General features: G+C 46.8%; 2 protein-coding genes across 9 annotated transcripts; both read right to left on the bottom strand.

Moving 5' to 3' along the window:
* Nucleotides 1-5,797: 5,797 nt before the first annotated feature.
* Nucleotides 5,798-11,973, bottom strand: LOC127004245 (uncharacterized). 2 transcript variants are annotated; one of them, XM_050871810.1, is made up of 5 exons: nt 11,115-11,973; nt 9,082-9,433; nt 7,398-7,713; nt 6,826-6,968; nt 5,798-6,731 (listed from the first exon to the last, which is right to left on the bottom strand). In XM_050871810.1, coding segments are annotated over exons 1-5 (1,296 nt in total). In that variant the 5' UTR covers nt 11,116-11,973; the 3' UTR covers nt 5,798-6,247. The 2 variants fall into 2 exon arrangements, with proteins under 2 accessions (XP_050727767.1, XP_050727766.1); XM_050871809.1 differs by lacking the exon at nt 11,115-11,973 and adding an exon at nt 9,679-10,772.
* Nucleotides 11,974-12,349: 376 nt separating this feature from the next.
* On the bottom strand, nt 12,350-21,737 carry LOC127004243 (uncharacterized). 7 transcript variants are annotated; one of them, XM_050871807.1, is made up of 5 exons: nt 21,598-21,737; nt 20,429-20,780; nt 13,817-14,132; nt 13,366-13,508; nt 12,350-13,271 (listed from the first exon to the last, which is right to left on the bottom strand). In XM_050871807.1, coding segments are annotated over exons 1-5 (1,299 nt in total). In that variant the 5' UTR covers nt 21,599-21,737; the 3' UTR covers nt 12,350-12,784. The 7 variants fall into 7 exon arrangements, with proteins under 7 accessions (XP_050727764.1, XP_050727762.1, XP_050727760.1 ...); XM_050871805.1 differs by lacking the exon at nt 21,598-21,737 and adding an exon at nt 21,463-21,499; XM_050871803.1 differs by lacking the exons at nt 13,817-14,132; nt 21,598-21,737 and adding exons at nt 19,603-19,918; nt 21,315-21,387.
* Nucleotides 21,738-22,460: the final 723 nt, after the last annotated feature.

Raw genomic sequence — 22,460 nt, 5'->3', positions numbered from 1 at the left:
GGGCAATTTATTCTCCTTTTTTGTACGTTGGTGATCTCATTTACACTCCTGCCTCGGATACCAGTCCTTAGATAGTCGCATGTTGTGGCCTGTGTCTTGGGGAGGTGACCCTGTGCTATTCGCTACGTAGGTCCCCCTTCACAATACTCGTTCATAGCGCTCTGGTGAGTCTTGGAGAGGTGACCCTTTGCTCTTCGCTACGTAGGTCCCCCTTCACAATACTCGTTCATAGCGCTCTAGTGAGTCTTGGAGAGGTGACCCTTTGCTATTCGCTACGTAGGTCCCCCTTCACAATACTCGTTCATAGCGCTCTAGTGTGGGGAGGGTTAACACTCCTGCCTCAGTAACTAGTCCTTAGGTAGCTGGTATACTTAAGTCCCATGTCGTGGCCTGTTGAGGTGACCCTTTGCTATACGCTCGTCCTTCGTCGTAATACTCGTTCATAGCGCCCCAGCGAGAGGACAGACATACCTTACTCGTACCAGGGCAGCGAAGGGTGTTTATGAGCTTAACATCTCTCTCTTTCCTACGCGAGTGTCACTTCCCTACGCCTTTAAACACTTGAAAACATTATTATAAACTCGTATCGTGCCGCTTAAGTGTGGAGGGGTTGACTTTGAGAGGACGGGGCTTACTCGTGTGTACCAATGCAAACGAGGGCATTTAAAAGCTTAACAACACGCTCCTTCCTACGCGGGTGTCACTTTCCTACGCCTTCCAACACTTGAAAACATTATTATAAACTCATATTCGTACCCCCTTAGTGCATGTGGGAGGGCTGGCTCTGAGCGGACGAACCTTAGGAAGGGTTTTTATATGGTTAACATCACGCTCCTTCCTACGCGAGTGCCGTTTTCCTGCCCCTTAAAACACTTGAAAACATTATTACAAACTCATCTTCGTGTGGGAGGGAGGGTTGGCTCTGGAAGGAAGGCGCCTACGAAGGGTTTTTATATGCTCAACATCACGCTCCTTCCTACGCGAGTGCCGTTTTCCTACGCCTTAACCCACTTGAAAACATTATTATAAAACCCGCATTCGTCCCGGCTGTCAGTCTCTCAGCTGTATCGATTCGTGTCTTTAAGCTCTTTATCCTCAGCTGTAAATCAAGGAGCAAGCACGCGCGTGGAGGAGGCGGCGGCGGGTGAGTCAGGGCGCGCGGCTTGGTGTGGATGCGTCACCCGTGTGTGCTTCATTATGTATCACCCGTTACATGTCTTTATACGCTCTATCCCCGGTAGTAAATCAAGTAGCAAGTGGAGGTACACAGGGATACACAGGGCTTTAAAGAGACTACAAGAGGTTAGTGTCAGGTGTGGCTGTGTTGTGTGCATAGATGCGTCGCCCATAAGTACGTGTGTGTGTGTGTGTGTGTGTGTGTGTGTGTGTGTGTGTGTGTAGTTTTGTTTACAGGGAATTAGTCTTGTTAGTAGATTATTCTTTTCCTTATCTATATCTATCAACTTTATCTTTGAACTCATGAATACACCTCGCTGGAGCCCCCTCTGTGTGTGTGTGTGTGTGTGTGTGTGTGTGTGTGTGTGTGTTTGTGTGTGTGTGTGTAGTTTTGTTTACAGGGAATTAGTCTTGTTAGTAGATTGTTCTTTTTCCTTATCTTTATCTATCAACTTTATCTTTCAACTTATGAATACACCTCGCTGGAGCCCCCTCTGTGTGTGTGTGTGTGTGTGTGTGTGTGTGTGTGTGTGTGTGTTATGTATGCATCAGGCGTTTCATGTAGGAGAGACAGTAAGGGACAGGGACACAGGTGCGTGGCGCGGGCTGGCCACCTGCAGAACTCTCCTCCAGGGTTCCTCAAGTGCGGGTCGTGTTTTAGCAAAGGCCGCGCGAGGTCTTGCAGTTAGCTTAGACCTTGGGTTCACATCACTGCAGGGAAACTAACGTGTAACAGAGTGAAGCTGTCGTTACATTCAGTGGGCTGAAGTTGGATAAATTTAGATTCAACGAGGACATAGGCAAGAACTGGTTTATTAATATAGTGTAGGATGAGTAGGACAAGCTTGGCAGTCATGGTGTGAGTGCCAATACGCTAGATGCATTCAAGAAGAGGTTAGATAAGTTCATGGATAGTGATGTTAGGTGGAGTTATGTTTACAGGAGCTGCCTTGTATAAGCCTACTGGCCTCTTGCAGACTCTAAATTCTTATGTACATAAGTATCTGGCAGGTTGAGACAATAACATGTGCAGTAATACATATCAATAATAATACCCACTACTAAATCCTTCCCAAATTAGCACACTATAAGTTATCGTGCAATGACGTTATGTGGGCACAAGATCTAAGGTTAAAGACCTACCAATATCAGCCTTCCACATTTCAGACTCTCCTCTTTTGATCCCTTGAGATCACTTCTAACAATATCAGCTTGCTAGACCCCGCTCCCAACAAGATCACCCCAGGCACGGTCTCCATCACCTCTGGGAATAAGTCTGAAGAGCACAACTCCCCTCCACTCATCTGCTGAACTCTCCTTATTTCATCTCTTCTCCCTGACACCTCTCCCTCCACCTCTGACATAGCTCAGGTTATCCCGGGCAGTCCTCTCTTCTCATCCGCGAAACTCTCCTCATTTCAACTCCTCTCCCTGACACCTCTCCTTCCACCTCTACCACATCTCGGGCGGCCCCAGGCGAGGTCTCAATCAGAGTGACCTTATCTACCTCCTCCCTCAGCCCTCAGCCTTGCAATCGAGCGTTATCTGCATTACTTATTCCCACGTCATTTAGTCTTTAAGGTGATGCATCGCCTTGCCTGTAATCCCCGGTCAGGCCACTACTTCAGGCGTTATCAGCGCTGCCTATGTATCGCTATGTAGCAGTTGAGGCGTATAAGAGGCGGGCATAAACCGCAACATTGGGGAAGCGCTCTCTTGCTCTCGATCTTGCTCTCTCTGTCTAGTTCTCGTTCTCTTTCTCTCTATCTATCTATTTTTCTATCTCATTCTATTCTTTTATGCGATTTTCTTGTTCTGTTCTGTTCTTTTCTTCTCTCTTCTCTTTCTCTTCATCTCTCTCCTCTTCTCTTCTCTTCTCTCTCTCTCTCTCTCTCTCTCTCTCTCTCTCTCTCTCTCTCTCTCTCTCTCTCTCTCTCTCTCTCTCTCTCTCTCTCTCTCTCTCTCCCGTTTGTGTTGTTGCTGTCTTTTTAAAACATTCGTAGACATATATACGGCCGCTGCAATGTGAGTGTGTGTGTGTGTGTGTGTGTGTGTGTGTGTGTGTGTTTGTATGCTCATCACAGCTAGCCCAGCGGGGGAAAGAGGTTTATGATGATGATGGTGATGGTGGCAATGAACATTTTACTCTCCACCTCCTCGCTACCTTCCTCCTCCTCCTCCTCTTCCTCCTCCTCTTCCTCCTCGTCCTCCTCCTAGTGAATCCTTATACCGGCCTTCTTTATACCTGCCAACTAGCTTCTTCCTTACACACACACACACACACACACACACACACACACACACACACACACACATTACTGCTTTTTTATGGTGATGGCGCTGATGATGGCAATGAACATAATTTTAACTCCTCTTGCTACTCGTTTCTGGCGTCTCTCTCTCTCTCTCTCTCTCTCTCTCTCTCTCTCTCTCTCTCTCTCTCTCTCGGTAAAAAGAAGGATAAATGGATGAAAATATAGACAGGCTTGAAAGTTGCGGGAATTTTTACGAAGATTGTGGAAAACGTCAAGTTGGGCTATAGGTGCGCGTAGCCTCGGTGCTCATCTTCGTCACTATGGCCAGGGGGAGAAAAGGGAAACAAATGAGGAAGATTATATAGGTTAGGTTTAGACTGCGAGAAAAGGTTGAGCTGAAGAGGAAAAGTGAAGTTCAAGTTTAACATCGAATAAAAAGGAATAGAAGGGAGGAATAATAATAATAAAAAAAGATGTGTATGAGGCCATGGTTGAATTGAAGAGGGAATGAGGTAGAGGATGGAGAAGAGGAAACAACCCAAACAAACTGGGGAATAAGGAAGAAGTGTGTGTGTGTGTGTGTGTGTGTGTGTGTGTGTGTGTGTGTGTGTGTGTGTGTGTAAAAGATGAAAAAAGTGAGAAGCTTACGAAAAACATCTAATCTACTTTCCCTTCCTTTCCCTTCCTCCACTCTTTTTTTCCCTTACCCTCATTTCCTTTCTTCCTTTCCTTCCCTTCCTCCTTCATAACATCCTCTCTTCTTACCTTCTATTCCTCTTCTAATTCCCTTCATTCCTTTACCTCACTTCTTCCCCAGTCAAACCTTTTTCTCCATTTTTTTCCCATACTCTATAACGAGGAAGACATGAACGCAGTGAAAAAAGATGGTAATAAAAGGCGAGATACAGGTGTAGGTGTATCTTGAAAGGTAAAAAGCCGAGGAGTGAGAAGAGGAGGAGGAGGAGGAAGAGTTGATGCAGGAGGAGGAGGAGGTACAGGCGTCGGATGGGCGGAAGGCGGCTTGGGTATTCGCCTATGCAAGCCACGCACGCCACCGCTCTCTAGCCGACACTCCGAGGCACTGTAAGCATTCCGCGAGGCCGGTAGCAGAAAACAGCGGCATGTTGGCGGGGACTGTCTTAATGGGCTGGTCGTGACTGGCCATGTAGTGAATGACCGGGCTTTCTCTCTCTCTCTCTCTCTCTCTCTCTCTCTCTCTCTCTCTCTCTCTCTCTCTCCTTGCCTTCCACACCCATCATCATCCAATCCTAATCCATTTCCATCCACCCTGACTTATATTTCCACACCTACATCCACATCTGTCAACTCCCACTCTCAGTTATCCATTTTTCAACCACTCATCCGTCGTCACCCACCCTTAATCCCTCTCTCATCCACCCTCATCCTTTCTCATGCCCTCTCACCCTCCATCGTCCATTCTCATATGCATTCATCCACTCTCACTTCTCCTCAGCCTTCCTCATCCACTTTTCCTCATATCTTCAGTCTTTCGATCTTGTCCTCCTTCGCCATGGATCATCCACTCTCATCCTTCGTCATTCGTCTTCTCTCACCCATTCCTACACTTTTTCCACTCATCATCAACTCATCTCATCCATCCTTATCCTTCCTCATCCTTACCATCCAGCTTCACTTTCTTCACCCACCCTTTATTTCTGTCACCCATCCTCACCCGTTTTCTCTCTCTCTCTCTCTCTCTCTCTCTCTCTCTCTCTCTCTCTCTCTCTCTCTCTCTCTCTCTCTCTCTCTCTCTCTCTCACACACACACACACACACACACACACACACACACCCTTAGCCTGATATATAAGCACCAGCTGCGTCTTGCCAAGGGTCAGCTGATCCCACATTGACCAAAAGGGACCCAAGAACACCTCACCTTGACCTTCCCTGACGCAGAGGAGGAGGAAGAGGAGATGGGTGGGGTGAGGATGAGATGGGAAGATGGTTACGAGAGAGAGAGAGAGAGAGAGAGAGAGAGAGAGAGAGAGAGAGAGAGAGAGAGAGAGAGAGAGAGAGAGAGAGAGAGAGAGAGAGAGAGAGAGACGAAGGTGGGATATTGGACGGGCTTGGAAAATGGAAAGGTACAGATGAGTGAGTTGTAGGCAAAATTGTGTACCTACAGAGTACCTAAGTGAAATAAGTGGGAACATACGATCATTTGAGAGAGAGGTATACATAGATTTACATAGATATTCAGACCTCACGGATCCTAAAGAGGTGGTCTGTTCTTAAACCTGAGTGAAATCATATTCAATATAATGCCACCAAGACTTTGCATTTCTACTTTTAGTGCATTTCAAGTTGAAGGAAGTGGCGGTCGACATGGTTATTAAATTAATTAATCGTACTCTACTGGACCACTGAAAGTGGAAGTTTATTCCATTCTCGCGCTACAACGTTGGTGAATGTGGAAGCCGCGTATTCCGGACATTTTCTTGTATTCTTGTTATTTATGTTCTCCTGCTGCCTCCTTTACAGTGAAAAATCTACACCCCATGAATACTGGTACGTTCACCCTCGCCAACACTGATCCGCTTTTGAAGATGTTAAGTTGTTCCAAGAAAGGATGAATTGGCGTGCCGGTGGCAAAGTGGGCTGGCTCTGCCTGGCACACCAGCGGACCCCAAGGAAGCAGAACTACTGCAGCACCTCGGAGACGGAAGGGATTATGGCTAGAGAGCCCCATTAGAGGGCCAACCATGGCGCTTGTGACTGCATTACTGTAACGGGGTGCAGCGGCCGCCACGAGCAGGGATGCTGTGCAGGGACAGCAGCAAGCAGTCACTGGTCCTTCACGAAGATGCAGCTGGGGCATCAGTGATAAGTCCTGCTCGCACCATATCGTCAAACATGTCCTTATATCTGCCCTTCAGTTGTCCATCCTCTCTCTTGCTCATCCTGACGATCTGTTCTTGGCGATGGCTGGACATTTGGTCCATGTTTGCTTCATCCATTTCCGCAAAGCTAATCACGTCCTGCTCCTCACTCAGTACAATCGGCAATAAGATCATGCCGAAGATGCAGCCACAGGTGAGTTTGTTCATGAATTCCTGGCCAAGTTCTTCTCGAGAGAAAGGCAATGGTACCTGCGCCGCCCGCAGCACGCCGCAGAACGAGTCGTAGTAGGTGTCAAGGAACGTGTCCAAGTTGTTCCTGCGAACGTCCCCGGTGAAGCTGGAGTAGAGGAAGTAGGCGAGGTCGACAGCCATCGAGGCTCTCCCCGCGCACTGCAGGTCCACCAGCATCACCTCCACGGGCGCTCCCAACTCGTCGTACCTGCGGGCGGCGTGTGAGTGAGGAGATGCCTCTTGACGGCTACCTAACAGTTACCCCGTACCACTGTCATGATCGACCCTCAATACTCACTCACCTGAAGAGAATGTTGTTGGTCCAACAGTCTCCATGCGTCATCACCGTGAACTTGCCGGCAGGACCAGTGGCGTCCTTGATGATGTCTCTCCCGGTGGCCTTGTTCTTCCTGAGCCACGACACTATGTGCTCACTGTTTGGAATCTGGCACCGAAAGGGCAAGTTCATTTAAGCACCAGAGGGTCTTGTGGCAGTAAATGACAAACCTTACATTCCCATGGCTAATGCAAGATCCATGCAGAGGTCAGCCACAGATTCACACTGGCAGGCTCGGAAAACGTAATACCACTCACTCGCCGCTGGTGACTCGTGCACATGTGATATTTGAAGGTATGGCAAAAATGACTGTCTGAGAGACGTGGGCGAATCGGGGAGAGGCGAGGCTAACGAAAGAACTACGTGACGTCATTACACAATGGGGTCTTTCCAATACTGAAGTGTGTCAATTTGGAAATTATCATTACAATGGTATTGTGCTATGAATTACTGGGCAAAGGTGACTACAAATAGCTTCGTGGTTGGGCTAATTTGTCTGTATGGATCTTGCGTTAATGTTTCTCCTCGAATGCTCACCTGCTCCATGATCACGGCCGACGCTTCCATCTGTGTCTCTATCATCTTTTGGAACACTGCACTCATTTCGGAGTTGTCGTCTGACACCCACGTTTCATTTAGGATGGGCCATTTCTCTGTCAGCGCGCAGCCCATCCTCGTTTCTAGTAGCTGCGATGCAGCTTGGAGTCTGCCCAGCTCCTGCAGGACGAGGGTGGCGTGCGGCACGTCCATGCCCCGCCGCCTCCCAAACATCTTGAAGTGTCGTTGTCTCAAGTCCTCGAGTATCAGCACCTCCTGCCCAAGCGTGTACGAGGCGGAGTAGCCCTTGGCGGTCCTGGAGAGGTGAGGGAAGGTAATATTGCCGGCTGTGCCTCACTAGCGAAGTCTCTACGCACAGGACAGCTGACAGGACTGACGACTGGTGTTAGTGCATCTTTTGGTTAGTGGGGACTTTGAGGGCTGAGTGTATGTAGAAAGCAGCACTCACTTGCTCTCCTGCCTTAGTAGAGCAAACAGCTACTACCTCTCATTGTTTATCTATAAAGTCTGTAAAGCAGAATACCATGTTATTTTCTTCTAATAATTAAAATTAATTTGAGTATGTTGTTACGCTGCCCATCCTCCGAGCGGCCTCACCTAGGCAGGCAACGTTACCATTACACCTTCTGCGTAGATCGTGGTACGGTGGAATGGGCAAAACAGTCGTTGAGGCGCACAGCGACCCGGCGAGACGACAACACGCAACGCCACTCATACAAGCTGCATGGGGGAGGGACTCAACAGAGGCCAAGGCTGGGTTTTCTCGTTTAAGGAAAGCAATAGATTACACGGCAAGTCACAGTACAGGCACGATCACTTCTCAGCCATACGACAAGGCACACAACGCCCCAAAGTCTAGGACACAGGCAGGCACACACGGATGGGTCAATGCGCGCGTCAGTCTCTTTCTCTCCCACGGTGTTATGGCCTCGCGCAGCACGAGTATATGGCGTTGTCTGTACCCGTGTAGAAGGACAAAGATCCGGATCTTCAAGTCCCTCGTACTCCCTGTATTACTCTGGCTGTGAGACATGGACTCTACATGGGGACCTGGAGAGGCGGATTAACGGTAATTACTCTCTACGCAGAATCGTAGGATATCGCTGGAATGACTTTATGCCAAACCGGCAACTACTCCGTGAGACTGATTCGACATATATTACCCGCATAGTCAATCAACGCCAATTTCCACTATATGGGCATGTGGCACATTGCTCAGAAGCCGACCCTTCTTATCGGGTTGTCTCTGTACGAGACAATCCTGATTGGAGGAGGCCAAGGGGACGCCCACAGAGTTCGTAACTTGAGCAAGTTGATAGATTCTGCCAGGAGGTACTCAGGATTGGAAGGAGGCCTGGATGGAGACTTGCCCGGAGGGACACTCGGACTTGGTGTCATATGGTGGGCGAAGCGACGCACCCCCTGGCGTATGTCCCCACTGATTGATTTTTGCTGTAAGTAGCTGCCTAAATATAACTTATTTTTTTACTTTTTTTCATAAACATTACCGATTATCTACTGACTGCTATAGCTATTTAATTTGAATAAAATGTAGCAGTTTATTATGAACTACGATTGTAGTTGTCATTTTTTTTTATCCTCCAGAAGAATAAATCGTGCCTATGTAACAGTCTCTGTGTCTCATAAACTCAAGTCCACTCACCTGATGGCGTCCATGTGCAGCTCCTTCAGGGCCTCGTTGGCTGCCGGCAGGATCTCAATGTAGCTGGCGCCTTCCTTCAGGAACACGTCGTTCCTCATCTTGGTCATGCCGCCTTTCATCTGGTGGGCAATTTTGGCCACATACGATACATGCCGGGGCTCCGCTTGTCCCTCCTCCTTGTACTCGACACTGACGCTGGTCACAAAGCAGACATAGTTGTCGCCCTTCTTGGTGAAGTCCTTGCACCTCCACAACACCAGCTGAGCCGCCTCGCCTTTGTCCTTCCTCAGAGCCTCGAGAACAAGATCTTCTGTCAACGGCCAGTACAACTTGGTGTTCTCCGTCTCCGACACTGCCGGAAGCGATAATACAAAAGTTAGTTTAAAAATAAAAGGTAAAAAGATACATATTCTTGTGAAAGAAAATACAGGATCAAGTATCAAATTACAAAATCTGGAAGAACATGCACTGCAGTCACTAAGACGACTACAACCGTCTAAACATCATGTGCGTCACTGGTATGGGAGAGAAAAAAAATAGATGCGACGTATAGGAGCAGACCACCGATCAGCTGACGGCCGACAAGCCGCAACTAACCAACAAGAAACCTGGAAGGGCTCATCGTGCCGGCAGACAGGTCGACCAGAAACCTCGCCCCGTTGTCGCCGGTTTCCCCTGCAATGGGGACCGTGAAATGGTGATGCGGAACTCGGCAAAGTTTAAAGGTACAAACATAGTTTTGAACGATGAATTTTTCCAGCCTTACAAGAAGAAGATTGCAATTTCCAGGAGCGAGGAGAAAATGGCACACTTTCGGTACACCGAGATGATCATTCTAGGCGAGATCATTGGAGGGCGCGGCGGCCTTGCCGGAGTCTGCAGAAGGTGTTGATCCTGAGCATGGAGCCTTGCCGCCAGTTTAACTCCCCGCGTTGATCCAGCAGCTCCTGAAACATCTCCACTAGGTGGCCGGAACCCTGCACATCGTAATAAATGTGTGTGTGAGTGTGTGTGTGTGTGTGTGTGTGTGTGTGTGTGTGTGTGTGTGTGTGCAGTTCCACTTCTAAAAGTGCCCTAAGCATGAACTGGCAGCCGAAAAGACCTTCTGTATATACAGGAGGCAAAGATCCTGGAACATTACGAGGATGGAAACTAGCGATAACAAGTGCACGAGTTGAACGGTTTATGAGTTGACCAACAGGGGCACGAGTTGACTTGTTTACGAGTTTATTTGATTTCGAGTTGATTTGGTTACGAGTTGACCTGACACCGTCCTTGCTATGGTTCGCCTTATGAGTTCTGAAGCGTTTCTCTCTGCGAACCAGTTTCAGCACTACCTACGGGAGTCATTACAACCCTCTTCATGGTGCTAAGGAGTGTTTGCCTCCCGCCGTCCTGTGTTTCGTTATCTGTACGTAAAGTGGTGGCCTATTAGTGAGGCTTCTGGCGACACACAACAAGGGCGTCACGCTTACTTTGACGAACCTTGATCTGGAGTGTTTGATTACAATGCCTCCCGCCCCTAAGCTTGTATTAATGAACGCACACGATTGGCTGGATTCGTAGACAGAAAAGGCGAAGCAAAGAGTACTGCTCAACCGAGGCACTGGCATCTCCCTCACCGCCCCCGTGCTGCTCAAGGCCATGATAGCGAGACTCGTGCAGTGTGTGTGTGTGTGTGTGTGTGTGTGTGTGTGTCTCTCTCTCTCTCTCTCACCACACACACACACACACACACACAGGCAAATAAAATACCATGTTTCATCGACGTAATTATAAACAGAAGGATGAGCCAAGCAAGATGTCGCTACTACAAACACTTGCTTGCGCCATAGCGGGCTGGGCCGACCATCAGGCCATACCAAGAAACCCTATCGGCGCAATAGGCCGAAACGTAAAAAAAAATAATAATAAATAAGTAAATAAGAAATAATATGATTTTCAGTGTTCAATCCTTTTCCACACTTCTCTAGAAGTGAAATGTATCCTTATGACTCTCAAACTTGGGGTATAATAATGGTCTTGGGACTCACTGATGCCGCGTTGGTCCTTGTCGGAATAGGAATAAAGAGGCACTGCTGCCGTCGCGTCTTCTACTCACCAACCCGCGGCAAACAGCGCACAGAGTGCCACTCACTAACAATGACAGATAACAGTGATAGGTTCGGGAGGGAGGGAGACTAGAGAGGCAAGCCGAGATAGCCTAATTGAGGCCTTATGAAGAGATAGAGTTGAGTGAGGGGAGAGCCGGGCTGCTTGTGAGGGAGGAGGATGGAGAACGCGGTGATTATCGGGAAGGGAGGAAGAGTGTATTGCGTCATAATGTTTATGAGGGGGAAAAGTTTTGTTGCATAGAATCGTGGATGAGAATGAGTTAATCATTGTTTTCACCTTTTATTTGCAAACTCGCGTTGTGTGTGTCAACTTCAAAACTGTCAAAATGAGGACGACTGAGTACTACTTTTAACCCCCCGCCCCCACCTCTCTCTCTCTCTCTCTCTCTCCGCACTCTTCATTCTTCTATTTTCAGCCATGTCTGCAAGATTGTCTAAGTGACTGACTGACTAACTGTTATGTTGACAAGTATACAGCAAAGTGGAGAGGAAGTGCTTTATCCCTAATACTCGGCGTGTTGGGGTTACAGACTTTTTTATATATATTTTTGCACCCTTCTGGATCTACCTGTTGTACTGTGCTTGATAGTAATAATAACACTAACTACAAAAAAAAAAAGCAGCGACAATAATAATGATAATAATAACAATAATAATAATAGTAATAATAGCAATAATAATAATAATAATAATAATAATAATAATAATAATAATAATAATAATAATAATAATAATAATAATAATAATAATAATAATAATAATAATAATAATAATAATAATAATAATAATAATAATAATAATAATAATAATAATAATAATAATAATAATAATAATGATAATAATAATAATAATAATAATAATAATAATAATAATAATAATAATAATAATAATAATAATAATAATAATAATAATAATAATAATAATAATAATAACTAGTTAATAATAATAATAATAATAATAATAATAATAATAATAATAATAATAATAATAATAATAATAATAATAATAATAATAACCAGGTAACAATAATAAGTCAAGCACAAGACAAGCTGAATGTTACCTAGATATAATAATAACAATAGCGATATCAACACTCATAATAAATCATATCAACCAATCAGTCACGCGATATTATAAATAAATGCGTGAAAAGATTTATCTTCGGAATTTGTATTTAAGGTCGTATGTCTCATATTATCATATTCTTATACATAACTCGTGTGTGTGTGTGTGTGTGTGTGTGTGTGTGTGTGTGTGTGTAATTCACCACGGCCTGATCACGAGTTGGACTAGCTTTCGCCAGCAGGTCCCCTCCCGACACGAGCAGGTGCATGCTCATTATCGTCGCTCTCTGGGTACTGCCGGGACCTCACACACCACACACCCCATCCCCCTTGCTCAAAGGGGAACAGTAACCACTCCTAGTCGACGTCAAGAATCCGGCCTGAGCGGGGCTCGAACCGCCACCTAGTTTGGCCGTGAAACATTGCAGCGCGGCGCTATAGCCGATTGAGCTACCGGAGCGGTGTAGCTACCGGAGCGGAGCAGAGGTGTGTGTGTGTGTGTGTAGCAGCAGTCACTGGTCATCACTAAAATGCAGATCGAGATCGAACATCAGCGATGATTCCTGCTCGCACCATATCGTCAAACATGTCCAGATATCTGTCCTTCAGTTGTCCATCCTCTCTTTTGCTCATCCTGACGATCTGTTCCTGTCGGTGGTTGTTCACTTGGTCCATGTTTTCTTCATCTATTTCCGTAAAGTTCATCACGTCCTGGTCTTCACTCAGTACAATCGGCGCTAAGATCATGCCGGAAACACAGCCAAAGGTGAGCTTGTTCATGAATTCCTGGCCAAGTTCTTCTCGTGAAAAAGGCAACGGTACCTGCGCCGCCCGCAGCACGCCGCAGAACGAGTCGTAGTAGGTGTCAAGGAATGTGTCCAGGTTGTTCCTGCGAACGTCCCCGGTGAAGCTGGAGTAGAGGAAGTAGGAGAGGTCGGCAGTCACAGAGGCTCTCCGCATGGCCTGCAGGTCCACCAGCATCACCTCCACGGGATACTCCGCCTCGTCGTACCTGTGGGCGGCGTGAGAGTGAAGTGATGCCCCCTGGCGGCTGCCTAACAGCTTCCCCTTGCCACTGTCATGATCGACCCTCAATACTCACTCACCTGAAGAGAATGTTGTTGTTCCAACAGTCTCCGTGAGTCAGTGCCGTGAACTTGCCGGCAGGACCTGTGCCGTCTATGAAGATGTCTATCCCGGTGGCCTTGGTCTTCCTGATCCACTCCACCACGTGCTCGCAGTTTGGAATCTGGCACCGAAAGGGGAAATTCATTTTAGCACCAGAGGGTCTTGTGGCAGTAAATGACAAACCCAACACTCCCATGGCTAATGCAAGATCCATGCAGAGGTCAGCCACAGATTCACACTGGCTGGTTGGGATAACGTTACCACTCACGTGCCACGGTGGCTCGTGTATGATTTAGGAAATTATCATTAAAATTTTAAAATGTTATAGTTTCAGGATATTACTGGGCAAAGGTGACTGCACAAATTCCTTCGTGGTTGGGCTAATTTGTCTGATGGATCTTCCGATAACGTTTCTCCTCGAATGCTCACCTGCTCCATGATCACGGCCGACGCCTCCATCTGTGTCTCTATCATCTTTTGGAACACTACAGTCATTCCGGAGCTGTCGTCTGACCCCCACTTTTCATTTAGGATGGGCCATTTCTCTGTCAGCGTGCAGCCCATCCTCGTCTCTAGTAGCTGCGAGGCCGCGTGGAGTCTGCCCAGCTCCTGCAGGACGAGAGTGGCGTGCGGCACGTCCATGCCCCGCCGCCTCTCAAACATCTTGAAGTGTCGTTGTCTCAAGTCCTCGAGTATCAGCACCTCCTGCCCAAGCGTGTACGAGGCGGAGTAGCCCTTGGCGGTCCTGGAGAGGTGAGGGAAGGTAGTATTGCCAGCTGTGCCTCACTAGCGAAGGTTCTACGCACAGGACAGCTGACAGGACTGACTACTGGTGTTAGTGCATCTTATGGTTAGTGGGGTCTTTGAGGGCTGGGTTTAGTTAGAGAGCAGCGTTCACTTGCGCCCCTGCTTTAGCAGAGGAAGCAGCTACTACTCTCTTCGGTTTCTCTATAAAGGATGTGAAGCAGAATACCATGTTACTTTTTCTAATAATTCTATTAAACTTTATGATATACATGAACGAAGTCATAAGAAGGAAAGCCGAATAATTCGGTTTTCTCGCCGTCATTTCACCAAGCTGATATGAAGGTGACGAGAGTCAGGTTTCCTTTTTTAGGACATTTGTTTCATACTGAACTCAAATTCTACCTGTGTCACCTTTGTTGTTTGGTGATTATTTTTGCACGTGTTCCCAAAGCAGTTCAGTGTTAACGTCCTCTAAAACCACTGGTTGGTAGTCATTTGCTGCTACCGGGACCTGCATCCTCGGTCAAGAACAAATAGAGTTGGAGGAAATATTCGAGATTTGCCAAACTGTCGTACATATGCGCTGTTGTCCTGTGGGCGGCGACTCTGGCAGCAGAATGGCGTTCTCTCCTTGTCTCACCTCTCCATGTTATGCCCATGATTTTTTATATTTCCTCAAAGAACTCCAACAACTGGGATCTTTTGGCTGGAATTCGAATGAATGGAGTTCTGCTGTAAGAAACTGCCTTAATGTAATCTTTTCAACTTTTCTCATGAACAGTATATCTACTGGCTGCTATAGCTATTTAATTTGAATAAAATGTAGCAGTTAATTATGGGCTACCACTGTAGCTGTCTTTTTTTATCGAGTTATCGTCCAGAAGCACAAAGCCTGCCTATGTAACTGTCTTGCTGCTCCATAAACGCCCCGTGTCAAGTCCACTCACCTGATGGGGTCCATGTGCAGCTCCTTCAGGGCCTCGCAGGCTACCGGCAGGATCTCATTGAAGTTTACACCTTCCTTCAAGAACACGTCGTTCATCAGCTTGGCCATGCCACCTTTCATCTGGTGGGCAATTTTGACCACATACGAAACTTGCCGTGGCTCCGCTTGTCCCTCCTCCTTGTACTGGACATTGACGCTGGTCACAAAGCAGGCGTAGTTGTCGCCCTTCTTGGTGAAGTCCTTGCATTTCCACGACACCAGCTGAGCCGCCTCGCCTTTGTCCTTCCTCAGAGCCTCGCGGACAAGGTCTTGTGTCAGCGGCCCGTACCTCTTGGTGTCCTCCGTCTCCGACACTGCAAGAAGGGAAAATACCTTAACCGAGGGGAGCAGAAAGTTAGTTTGGAAAAAAGGTACAAACATCCAATATCTTGTGAAAGAAAATAAAGAATCAAGTATCAATACAAAATCTGGAAGAACGGAGCAATTACTTAGAAGACTACAAACGTCTGAACATCATCCACGTCACTGGTATGTGAGAAAAAAATAGATCCAACGTGAATAGACCATCGATCAGGTAAATCAGCTGACGGCCGACAAACCGCAGCTCATCGTGCCGGCAGACAGGTCGACCAGAAACCTCGCCCCGTCGTCGCCTGTTCCACCGGCAATGAGGACCATGAAATGGTCATGTTGGACGCCGCAAAGTCAAAAGGTACAAATATAATTTTGAATGATGTTCTTTTCCACCCTTACAAGAAAAAAAATATTGCACTTTCCAGGAGCGGGGAGAAAATGGCAAACTTTCGGTACACCGAGATGATCATTTTAGACAGTGGATCTTCGGGACAGGCGGTGTCGCTGGTCCGTCTGTGAGAGCGCTCGAGTCAGTGAGGGGCAGCAGTCGTCAGTCCGGGTCTGGGTGTCTTCCCGCGAGATTACTGGAGGGCGCGGCGGCCTTGCCGGAGTCTGCAGAAGGTGTTGATCCTGAGCATGGAGCCTTGCTGCTAGTTTACCTCCCCGCGTTGATCCAGCAGCTCGTGAAGCATCTACACAACGTGGCCGGAACCCTGCACATCATAATGAGTGTGTGTGTGTGTGTGTGTGTGTGTGTGTGTGTGTGTGTGTGTGTGTGTGTGTGTGTGTGTGTGTGTGTGTGTGTGTGTGTGTGTGTGTGTGTGTGTGTGTATATATATATATATATATATATATATATATATATATATATATATATATATATATATATATATATATATATATATATATATATATATATATGTATGTATGTATGTGTCTGTGTGTGTGTGTGTGTGTGTGTGTGTGTGTGTGTGTGGAAGGTTGACTTATCGCGATTAGATAGTATTTCACATAATCATGACTTGGAAAATGTCACTGGCCTCGCGGTAGCAGCGACGGGCCCGATTTGTGCCATGATTTAAACCCTCCAAAATAGATGATACATAAATTAATCACAAATACTTTGATATATATTTTGAAATGGTTTGTGTGAATTATTATTTTTTCTCATTTTTCTCGCTTAGAGGTCCCATTAGGAAACATGATCCCCACTGCTACCGGGTTAAAAGACTGAAGAAGTGTATAAGTGTATGTGTGTGTGTGTGTGTGTGTGTGTGTGTGTGTGTGTGTGTGTGTAGTATACGTATATATGGTATATGATAGGTAGACTTATCTCGATTCGATACTTCACTCAGTCAATACTCGGGAAATGTCACTGACCTTCGATACGAGTGTGTGTGTGTGTGTGTGTGTGTGTGTGTGTGTGTGTGTGTGTGTGTGTGTATGATGAAAGGTCCCCGATCTCTCTCTCTCTCTCTCTCTCTCTCTCTCTCTCTCTCTCTCTCTCTCTCTCTCCACACACACCCACACACATATCTACATACAGTGCCAAATACTCTTCCATGCTTCCCTAGAAATTAAGTATTCACTGACAACACATAACACTGGCGTCTAACAGTAGTCATGGTACTCACTGATGCTGTGTTGGTCCTCGTCGCCAGTGGAATATGACGCACTGTCGCCTTCCACCCACCAACCTACCGGCCAGCCGAGTACAGACTGCCACGAGTATGGGACCAGCAGATTACAATTATGTGTATGGGAGGGAGGGAGACTATTGAGGCAGGCCGAGTTAGCCGAGTAGAGGCTCTATGGAGAGGTAAAGGAAGAGTGGAGGGGAGGGGAGGATGGGCTGTTAGGGAGGGAGGAGGAGGGAGAACGCGGAGACCTTGGGGAAGGGAGACGGTACGTATTGCGTCATGCTTATGCGTAGAAAGAAATATTGTTACATAAAATCGTTAAAGGGAATCAAATATTTATTGCTTTCATATTTTATTGGCAAACAGCAACATGATGACTCACGTTGTGTGTGTCAACTTCAAAACTGTCAAAATAAGGACGACTGAGTACTATTTTTCACCCCCCTTCTCTCTCTCTCTCTCTCTCTCTCTCTCTCTCTCTCTCTCTCTCTCTCTCTCTCTCCACTATTTCACTTTTTCAGCCACGTCTACAAGATTAGCTGACTGAATGATTGTTTTGTTGACAAATAAGCATCAAAGTAGAAAGGAAGTCGTTTGTCTCTGCATCTTGGCGTGCTGGGGTTACAGACTTCTTAACATATATTTTTGCATTCTTCTGGCTCTCCTTATTGTGCTTTGCTCGATAATAATTATAATGAAAACAGCAACAACAATAATAATAATAATAATAATAATAATAATAATAATAATAATAATAATAATAATAATAATAATAATAGTAATAATAGCGATAGCGATAACACTAATAATATGAACCAGTCAGTCAATCGGTATCACCAATAAAACCGTGAATAGATTAATCTTAGCAGTTTGTATTTGAGATCCAATGTCTCAGATAACCTTATCACACTTATAAACATCACTAGTGGGTGTATGTGTGTGCGTGTGTGTGTGTGTATGTGTGTGTGTGTGTGTGTGCAGTGGGAAAAAGTGTATTTACGTACAAAAATACATTTCCGGTACATGGAAGCATGACAAAGGGTCCAGTCATCAGAGGGTGTCCAGTAGTCTCGCTCGCAGGATATACTCCCGAGTGACCTGTGCTCACAATCTACACGGCAAATTTGCACTGGTACGTTCACCCTCTCCAACACTCTTCAGAAAGTGTAAATTTGTTTCAAAAAATGTGGAAGTGGTGTGCCAGTGACTAAATGGATAGGCTTTGCCTGCCACACCAGCGGACGCCGAGGAAGCAGCTCTACTGCAGCACTTCGGAGACGGAAGCGATTATCGCAAGAGAGCCCAATTAGAGGGCCGACTGCATTACTGTAACGGGAAGCAGTGGCTGCCAATAGCAGGGATGTTGTACGGAGCCAGCAGCAGTCACTGGACCACCACTAAGATGAAGATGGAGTATCAACGATGATTCCTGCTCGCACCATATCGTCAAACATGTCCACAAGTCTGCCCTTCAGGTGTCCATCCTTCCTGGTGCCCATCCTGACGATCTGTTCTTGGCGGAGGTTGCTCATATGGTCCATGTTTTCTTCATCTATCTCCACAAAGTTCATCACATCCTGGTCCTCACACAGTACACAGGGCAATAAGACAATTCCGGAAATACAGCCAAAGGTAAGCTTGTTCATGAATTCCTGGCCAAGTTCTTCTCGAGAGAAAGGCAACGGTACCTGCGCCGCCCGCAGCACGCCGCAGAACGAATCGTAGTAGGTGTCAAGGAACGTGTCCAGGTTGTTCCTGCGAACGTCCCCGGTGAAGCTGGAGTAGAGGAAGTAGGAGAGGTCGGCAGCCACCGAGACTCTCCGCGTAGCCTGCAGGTCCACCAGCATCACCTCCACTGGCGCCCCCGCCTCGTCGTACCTGCGGGCGGCGTGAGAGTTAGGTGGCGACTGACGGTTGCTTAACAGTTACCCCGTGCCACTGTCATGGTTGACCATCAATACCCACTCACCTGAAGAGAATGTTGTTGGTCCAACAGTCTCCATGCGTCAACGCCGTGAACTTGCCGGCAGGACCAATGCCATTCATGAAGATGTCCATCCCAAGGGCCTTGGTCTTCCTGATCCACTCAACCACGTGCTCGCAGTTTGGAATCTGGGACCAAAAGGACAAGCTTAGTTAAGCACCAGAGGGTCTTGTGACAATAAATGACAAACCCAACACTCCCATGGCTAATGCAAGATTCATGCAGAGGTCAGCCACAGATTCACACTGGCTGGCTGGGATAACGTTACCACTCACGCGCCCCGGTGACTCGTGTGATGTGGGAAGGTGTGGCGAGTGGATGATTGAGAGACGTGGGCGAGGCGGGGCGATGCGAGCAAAAGGATCACGTGACGTCATTACACAATGTACTACCCCCAAAACTAAAGTGGGGCAATATGAAAATTAATATTAAAATGGTATTGTTCCAGGATATTACTGGGCAAAGATGACTGTACAAACAGCATCGTGGTCGGGCTTATTTGTCTGTTTGGATCTAGCGTCAACGTTTCTCCTTGAATGCTCACCTGCTCCATGATCACGGCCGACGCTTCCATCTGAGCCACAACCATATGTTGGAATAGTTCAGTCATCCCGTAGTTGTCGCTGAACCACGTTTCTTTTAGGATGGGCCATTTCTCTGTCAGCGTGCAACCCATCCTCGTCTCTAGTAGCTGCGAGGCCGCGTGGAGTCTGCCCAGCTCCTGCAGGACGAGGGTGGCGTGCGGCACGTCCAAGCCCCGCCGCCTCTCGTAGTGCATCTTAAAGTGTCGTTGTCTCAAGTCCTCGAGTATCAGCACCTCCTGCCCAAGCGTGTACGAGGCGGAGTAGCCCTTGGCGGTCCTGGAGAGGTGAGGGAAGGTAATATTGCCGGCTGTGCCTCACTAGCGAAGGCTTGACCTACAGGGCAGCTGACAGGACTGACTAGTGTTAGTGCATCTTATGGTTAGTGGGGACTTTGAGGGCTGAATTTAGATTGAGAGCAGCATTCACTTGCTCTTCTGCCTTAGTAGAGGAAGCAGCAACTACTCTCCTCTGTTTCTCTAGAAAGGCCGTGAAGCAAATTCTATGTTACTTTGTTATAATACTTGAGATGAATTTTATTATAATGTTACGTTGCCCTCCCTCCGAGCGGCCTCACCTGGGCAGCGTTACTTTACACCTTCTGTGTAGGTCATGGAATGGGCATAACATGGCGCTGAGACATACAGCGACCCGGCGAGACGACGGTGTAGCAGTTAATTATTAGCTACCACTGTAGCTGTCTTTTTTTTATCGAGTTATTATCAGCAAGAATAAATTGTGCCTATGTAACTGTCTGCCTCATAAATGCCCAGTGCCAAGTCCACTCACCTGATGGGGTCCATGTGCAGCTCCTTCAGGGCCTCGTTGGCTGCCGGCAGGATCTCAGTGAAGTTGGCGCCTTCCTTAAGGAACACTTCGTTCATCAGGCTGTTCATGACGCTTTTTACCTGGTGGGCAATTTTGGCCACATACGAAACTTGCCGGGGCTCCGCTTGTCCTTCCTCCTTGTACTGGACACTGACGCTGGTCACAAAGCAGGCGTAGTTGTCGCCCTTGTTGGTGAAGTCCTTGCACCTCCACGAGACCAGCTGAGCCGCCTCGCCTTTGTCCTTCCTCAGAGCCTCGCGGACAAGGTCTTGTGTCAGCGGCGCATACCTCTCGGTGTCCTTCGTCTCCGACACTGCAGGAAGGGAAAATGCATTAACATGCGAGGAGAGCAGAAAGTTAGTTTGAATAAAGGAAAAATCTCATACCTTATCTTGTGAAAGAAAATATAAAGTCAAGTTTCAGAATACAAAATGTGGAAGAAGGCAGTAGTTACTTTGAAGACTAGAACCGTCTGAACATCATGCGCGTCACTGGTATGGGAGAAAAAAATAGATGCGACATGTGAGCAGACCACAGACCAGGTAAATCAGCTGACGGCCGACAAGACGCAGTCAACCAACATGAAACTTTGGCCCGTGTCCCGGGGTAAATGATTGTTACCTACCACAGGTTTAAAGGGCCAACAGATCGGAGATGAGCACCGCAGCCACGCGCAGCTATCGCGTTACGTTACCTTGCCAGGGCTGGCGTCTCCATTGAAATTTCTAACGCCCCCTTGGAGGCACGCTCCCCGGTTTAAAAACTACTGGTCCAAAGTGTTTGATTGCAATAATACCTCCCGTCCCTGAGCTTGCACTAATGAACGCTCACAAACGCTCGTACACACCCGTAAACAGGGGAGGAGAAGCAAAGCTCAACCAAGGCACTGGCATGCTCATCACCATCCTCGTCCCGCTCAAGGCCATGACAGCAACCCTCTCTCTCTCTCTCTCTCTCTCCACACACACACACACATACACACACACACACTTTACCAAATAAAATGCCATGTTTCATCGACGTAATTATAAACACTCATTTCCAATGTGTCCAGTCCTTTCCCACACTATTCTAGAAATGAAGTATATTCTCCTGATAAAACAAACTTGGGTAATGGTCTTGGCACTCACTAATGCTGCACTGATCCTCGCTGGCAGAGGTATGAGAACGCACTATTGGGTTGCCGTCTTGCGTTGCGTCTACCACCCACCAGTCCACCAGCAAGCAGCACAGCACAGACTGCCACTCAGTAAGCGTAAGCGACGAGACAGATTACAATAACAGGCTGGGGAGGGGGGAGGACCTGAGAGGAAGGGCCGAGTTAGCCGAATTAAGCTAAATTTGGAAAGGTACCGGAAGAGTGGAGGGATTCTTGTGAGGGAGGAGAGAAAACGAGGTGATCTTAGGGAAGGGAGATGAAATGTGTTGTCATGCTTATGCGGAGTGAAATTCTTGTTGTATAGCAACGTGAATGAGAATTATTTTTTTTTATGTTCATATTTTAATGGCAAACAGTAGCAGGATGACTCGCGTTGTATGTCAACCTAGAGACTCAAAATGAGGACGATTGATTATTACATTTCTCTCTCTCTCTCTCTCTCTCTCTCTTCGCACTATTCAGTCTTTTTTGTCCGCCACGTCTACAAGATTAGATGACTGACTGACTTATGTTGACAAATAAGCATCAAAGTGGAAAGGAAGTGCTTTATCCTTAATTCTCTGCGTCCTAGGCCTGTTGGGTTAAAGACAGAATCTTAACATATATTTTTGCGCTTTTCTGGCTCTACCTCTTGTATTTTGCTTGATATTAATGATAATGATAATAACACTAATAATAAAAAAATAATAATAATAATAATAATAATAATAATAATAATAATAATAATGATAATATTAACAGCAAGAAAAATAATAATAATTATGATAACAATAACGATAGCGATAACAACATTGATAAATAAAAGCAAAGCCCGTCAATCGACATCTTCAGTAA

This window comes from Eriocheir sinensis, chromosome 27, assembly GCF_024679095.1.
Source record: "Eriocheir sinensis breed Jianghai 21 chromosome 27, ASM2467909v1, whole genome shotgun sequence".
NCBI lineage: Eukaryota > Metazoa > Arthropoda > Malacostraca > Decapoda > Varunidae > Eriocheir > Eriocheir sinensis.
The sequence above is the reverse complement of the archived record's forward strand: the minus strand, read 5'-3'. Positions and strand labels throughout refer to the sequence as shown.

Excerpts from the sequence above, each read along its gene's own strand:
- LOC127004245 (XM_050871809.1), bottom strand. The coding sequence starts at position 9,703 with ATGAGCCCTTCCAGGTTTCTTGTTG. Across the intron at positions 9,434-9,678 it reads CCCTTCCAGGTTTCTTGTTG|TGTCGGAGACGGAGAACACC; the intron begins GTTAGTTGCGGC and ends CGCTTCCGGCAG. Across the intron at positions 6,732-6,825 it reads ACCAACAACATTCTCTTCAG|GTACGACGAGTTGGGAGCGC; the intron begins GTGAGTGAGTAT and ends CGCCGCCCGCAG.
- LOC127004243 (XM_050871803.1), bottom strand. The coding sequence starts at position 21,372 with ATGGTGATGAGCATGCCAGTGCCTTGGTTGAGCTTTGCTTCTCCTCCC. Across the intron at positions 19,919-20,428 it reads CTGCACATGGACCCCATCAG|GACCGCCAAGGGCTACTCCG; the intron begins GTGAGTGGACTT and ends TCACCTCTCCAG. Across the intron at positions 13,272-13,365 it reads AACAACAACATTCTCTTCAG|GTACGACGAGGCGGAGTATC; the intron begins GTGAGTGAGTAT and ends CGCCGCCCACAG.